General features: G+C 39.9%; 1 protein-coding gene across 1 annotated transcript in view; it reads right to left on the bottom strand.

Moving 5' to 3' along the window:
• Positions 1-1,184: 1,184 nt before the first annotated feature.
• The window catches only part of LOC131677756 (coactosin-like protein), a 70,608-nt gene continuing 65,792 nt past the window's right edge, over positions 1,185-6,000 (bottom strand). The window contains exons 2-3 of the mRNA XM_058957783.1: positions 2,024-2,347; positions 1,185-1,959 (exon numbers count right to left, since the gene is read on the bottom strand). Coding sequence (XP_058813766.1) covers positions 1,843-1,959; positions 2,024-2,347 — 441 coding nt within the window. The 3' untranslated portion in view covers positions 1,185-1,842. The remainder of the gene's footprint in view (positions 1,960-2,023; positions 2,348-6,000) is intronic.

Genomic DNA, 6,000 nt, shown 5'->3' with positions numbered 1-6,000 from the left:
ATCTTAATGAAAAATCAAAACTGCAGATGTTATACAAAGAAAACCATTTTTTGAGAAACACCCTAAATTTTTCTGGTAAATTTCATGCAAAATAAAAAGTGCACGACATAGAGTTTCAGTGTCTTGGACAAAGTTTTTTAAAATTTCATTTTCTTCAATTTTCTGGAAGACAGCGAAACTCTATCTCGAACCATTAAAAAGTTAATTTTCTGATTTTAAATAATTAGAACCACCCTACCCGCTATTTAAAATAATAGAAAAGTATTGTAAAGCGCTATATTTTATCATGAAAATAATACATTTTTTATATTGTTCACCGCGAACGTAATTTTAACATATTACAAAGAGTCAATTCATGAAAAACCAAATTTTTAATTTAACTTTTTCAGTTTTCATTTTTTTTCAACCTATCCTCCAGATGTTTTCCAGAGTTTTTGAAGACGAATATTTTCTTCTAATACATCAAAACTCTAGCTTTTATTGTTAAGAAGATATAAGCACTTAATATTTAAAAAATAGATTTTTTTAAACCAATTTTATGAAATATTAAAAAATATCGCGTTCGCCATTTTTTGCTCAATTATAACTCTAATCATGACCTTATTTATCGTTCAAAAAGAATTATCTTTTATTTACCCCAAATGTGATATTGTTATTCCAAACAACCCCATTTTTGGCAAAAAGGTGCTCATAACTTTTCAACGGAAATAGCTAGATATATGGTTCCAGGAAACAAATTATTCGCCTTGAAACAATCTTAAAGTTGTCTGAAGACTACTTCAGTTTTAAATGAATACAGCAAAAGTTATTGGAATAAAACTGTATTTCGAAGAAACACCCTAAGCTCCCACTTTAAATTTGTTGTAAAATAAAAAGAATGACAGATAGAGCTTACACGTCTTTAGCACTTTTCCAAAATTTGTCGCTCTACTACTTCGCTGAAGGTCGTTTGGCTCTAGCTAGAATGATTAAAAAGTTAATTTTTCGATCTTGGTAAAATTAGAACCACCCTAACTGCTGTTTTAACAAAAAAAGGGGGCGCATAAAGTACGAAAACTTCTTCAAAGACTTAATAAGGCTAAGTTGTTTAGTTTTGGTAAAATCTCAAAATTACTGCTAAATTTGCATTCTGGACCACTGTGCAATGATTGCAGGGATTTTTCTGTGTGTAATAAACGAAGGACTAGTTTCTTTTCCTGTATATTTGATCCGTTACGGCAGTTTACAAATGTCTTCTACGGAATTGCTTTTTTTTTTTCTTTATTTAGTTTATACAATTGATAAAAATAGCTCAAAAAAGAAATCTGATTTCTATACCAACTTTTTCTATTGGCCATTATTTTTATTTTCATTATCGATGCCAGTACATGTTAACTATCATCGTATTCATTAGGGTTCCTTTTTGTATAAACTTAACAACTATTCGAATTAATATGATAATATTGCAGTTTAGTTCCAATATTCGTTTGATTTTCACGCATTCGATTATGGTTGTTTTTATATTTTCATTTAATCATTTAAGATAGTTATGATTTTATGCTTATATGTATAAAAACGGTCAAAAATTTCAATTTTAGAAAGAGTTTTTCCAAATCACAATTTCGGTCGGGAAAGAAATAATACACATAAATAGAAGCCATTAGGGTCTGGATTGAAATTGATACCGTATGATTCACGTCCCTCTTCCTGACTACACGTTGTTAATTGATTATATTGGGACGAGGGAAACAGTGGGGAAGACCTTAACGCTGTTATCCTTATAATGTAGTTGCGATCCTAGTGTATCCTGGGAGTGTGGTTGTGGTGTCAGAATGCTTCGTGTGCGTGTTTGGTACGGTTTGTTTACAGTTCACGCACCCCGGTGCCGTAGTTTGCTCCACCGGCCTTGTTTAGGTGTGCCTTGAACATCTCTAGGTCCAGATCGTTGCTTGTTTCCACCTGCAGCTCAACTGCGAAGTTCTGTTGGAATAAAAAACAATTTAAATTAATATTCGCTTTCCAACGAACTAAGCAAACAACTCACATTGATCACATCCTTAATAATCGATTTGTCGGTAGACATCTTGGCTCGTTGCATCACACCCACTTCCGGGCCGATCCAGGTGAGGAACATGAACTTGCTTCGCTTGGACATCTCGTCGCCCATCTGTATCCGGATGTAACCGAAGGCCCGTTCATCGTCGTTGAATTCGGCACAGAACTCGTCGAACCCGATGCCTTTCTGGGAGCAGATTATTTTCAGACCGTCGAATTTGAACACCGCCCACTCGCTGTCGGTCAGATTGGATCGAACGTCCTCGTACGCTTCCCGAATCGCGTCTTTGTCCAGAGAGGTGGGAAGCGCCATCTGTAAAATAGAAGAACGAAGAAAAGGAACCGGTTAGATTGCCCACTCAAATCACGTGATCATGTCAATCCCCGTTGGTTTGCGGGAAACAGGCTAGACGGACGATCGAAAAACCAAGAATTGTAAAAAATCGAGAACTCTGACAATGTGATAAAGTGATGTACTGGATCCATTATTATAATCTGTCTGACTTCAGGCTGGAACCAAATGGCGTTTTTGTTTTTGCATTAACACAAAATCGATACGTGCTCAGAAATAGGACTGTCTTATTCCTTGAGACTAGTGCAGAAACGAAATCAACATGTATTGAAGGTGGCAAACCAATGTACTCAAGGTAGGTCGTGCATCGCTAACACCAAACATGTAGAGTTCTACGATCAAAGTGTAAGCTCATTGGTTATTCAATACCGCTTGAAAACATGCCGCAGTTCATTGTTTATCGAGGTAATCGAACATGCTGGCTGTCGGCTTCAATGTGGGTTAGCATGAAAATAGTTCATTTATACATACAACAAATGCCGCTGTTTGGACTATAATATTATACATGCATAACTGATGATCATCGAAAGTGATAGTTTATACTCAACGAGTAGCTGCTTGAAGGTGTGGAAGTGCAGGAATTTTGCCATTACTCAATAATATAGCCCATAACTGAGCCTGAAAATCAGTGGAGTGTATCCTCGAGGCACGCGATTCTCGAACCTCACCTACGGGATGGATCGCCGCGTGTACGGCACACGTGTGTGATGTGTGCCCAGCTGGGCTGGCTTCAGTTAGACGGTAATTCTTCCGTGATCGCGATTATGCGAAAGTGAAAATAGCAATACTTTCGTTTGTTTACTGAACCAGTTGCTAATTAGGTGATTGCGATTTCTAGTCCATTGAACACAAAAGCCCGCATCTTTGTTGACCGGTGCGATGGTCATCAACGTCAATAGGACAGTTTGATTTTATGGTCGTCCCGTGGTTTCAGCAGTTTACTGAATCGCGTGTTTTCATTCGAGTTGAAATTGACTTACGGCCTTTTCGTTTTCGATGTTTCACTTTTTCAAACTTGGGTGTAATAAGTTTATTTCTTTTGTTGCACAACACCAGTTTAGCACTAATACGCTCTTAGTTATTATTAGGCTATTTCTTATTAGAAGAAAATATGTATGGACAATGCACAGTGCGTATGGCTGAATAGAAAAAGTAATCATATCACGGGCGTCGCACAAATTTGAGATTCGCTGCACATTATCCATCTCCAGTTCTATAGTTAAAATCTCCTTATAGATTGTATACAAAGTCGTCATCCATACCATAAGTGAAGAGCTTCGGTCATGTGTCTACAAAAGGTATGATAAGCTGGGTAGTTGCAATTATCACATTACTGTGGCGTTAAGCCGTTGGCAAACGAACCTTCTACGGAGAAGTGCAGATGTAAGATAACCATACCAATAAAAGTCTTTCACCGAAAGATTACCAACGCCAGCTGATCAGTGACTTCACGCGTGTCAAGGACATCCTATTCGTTGCACATGCATGGGGAACCTTCGATCGGCTGCGGAAATCGGAGGTCGCACCGTCAAGCATACGATGGGGTTAGTCACTCTCATCCTCCCGTCGCCGATTCAATGCGTACATATATCGATGTAGTCCAGTGTAAAAATAAATGAAGGAAAGCGGAAATATTTGCATATTTGTCTGTGCATTTTTCACATTCTGGATGTTTGGATATTCTTGTCGCTGATCTGATGGAAAGCGAAAACCTTACCGGTGAAATGGTTCGCGCGACTATGCGCTGTCATTCTCACTCGTCGCGAGGTTCTGGGCACGCATAGAACCTGAGGAAAATCAACTGGCACAGGGCGGGGGGGGGATGTATAACTACGGTTTTCATCCGCAAAGAGACTATTTCAACAAGATATAAGACGAGAAAGGGTGATGAAGTATTTTCATGAGTAGATGGTGCTACATTATCGTAGCTGTGTTTACTTTTCTTATACAAACCGATGCATGCAGAGTAGGGTGGCATTTATTTTTGCGAGGTTGGAATTTTGTCCAATTTCAAAACCGATTGGTCCAGTAGATTTTGAGTTATGGTGTACACCGCAAAACAAGTTTTTGACAACGCGCCTCTGGAGATTTAATGTTCCATTTTCAGTAATTTGCGAAAAAAATTGATGAAATATTTATCATAATTGTGGCATCATTATATGGAAGTTGAATGCATATACTAGCACTCTCTGTAATGCCACATTTTTTTAAAAAATGTGTCTTCAACGAATTAATTTTACCCCCTTTATCGAACATTTCACTAGAACCGTAATTATTGGTAATTTTGCTCAGTTCAAAATTTAATACAACACAACTATGATTAAAAGTGTCAAGTGAGCGCAGTTCGATTTCCACGTAGTTCTTTGAAGGAATTGTGATGTGACATCATATTAGTAGCGACTGGCTTGAATGGCACATTCCCCAAGTTGATCGGAGCAGTGGCGTAGTAGTGGGAGGGAAATTTGTTTAAGAAATTTGAAAAAATTGAATATGTTGAACAAAAATATGCCAAATATTTGCAAAGGAATTGTCAAAATTTTATTTGAAGTTATCTTATGAGAATATTTCCTTGTAGTGAAAATTGGCGGCAGACCTCGACAACTACCGGTCGGCTCGTTGGGGAGGCTAGGTCTACCGCCGAGGACTACAACTAGTAAATCGCAGCGAAGCGGGGAGCTAAATGGCTCCTGGTATCGTGACAAAACTGGGAGCTTTTTGGTTCACGAAACGGATATCGGTACCGAGAGAAAATCCGCCACTTGCTGTAGTTCTTGACTGACGGCGAACATGGATTGGAGAGTGTGCGAGAAGTATCCCCATAGCGACCCCCCGGCGATTCGCTGCCTCATCGGCCTATGGAACTCTGCTGCAGCATGGAGAAGGACGACCTGCAAGCAAAAGTGGAAGACAAAAGTCTTTAACAAAACCTCTTTGTCGAGTCGCTTCGGCGAACAGCTGAATCAAGTACGTTGATGCGGCTGATCTAACAAGAAGAATTGTGAACCACGCTGTAGGCGGCATCCAGCTTACTGGTTTTACGTTACATGCTGCTTGTCTCAGAGCCAGAAGGCGGGCTCAGAGAGCATGATCGGAGAGTGGGAGAGGAACACAAACGACGTTTTGGGAAGCTAGGACCGCTTTAAACGGTATATCAAGCTTAGCAAGCCTGTTTGCCATAAGGAGCTGTGCTGAGAAGTAGACACCAATCCCTAGGGGACGCGCAGTAAGTCGTCATAACGAAGATGAGGGCCTGTCGATACCAGCTGAAATATGCCCGGGTAAGTTAAAGATAATCGTTGAAGGTCTCTTTCCGAAGCACGATCCAACTAGCTGGTTACCGACACCGTACTGCGATGAAGTAGGAGCAAACACTGCCGAGTGGCAAGCGACTAAGGACGAGCTCAACGAAGTGTCGATGCGACTAAAATCAAAGAAAGCCTCCGATCCGGATGGAATACCAAACGTAGCGCTGAAAGCTGCGATCCTGGAATATCCGGACATGTTCAGGACGCTACTGCAGAAGTGTTTAGATAATGGCAGTTTCCCCGGAAGGCACAGAAGCTGGCGTTGCTGCCAAAGTCAGGGAAATCACCATGCCATCAAGCCTCGTACAG

Source organism: Topomyia yanbarensis, chromosome 1 (genome assembly GCF_030247195.1).
Source record: "Topomyia yanbarensis strain Yona2022 chromosome 1, ASM3024719v1, whole genome shotgun sequence".
NCBI classification, from domain to species: domain Eukaryota; kingdom Metazoa; phylum Arthropoda; class Insecta; order Diptera; family Culicidae; genus Topomyia; species Topomyia yanbarensis.
This window is presented reverse-complemented; position numbering and strand designations above follow the sequence as displayed.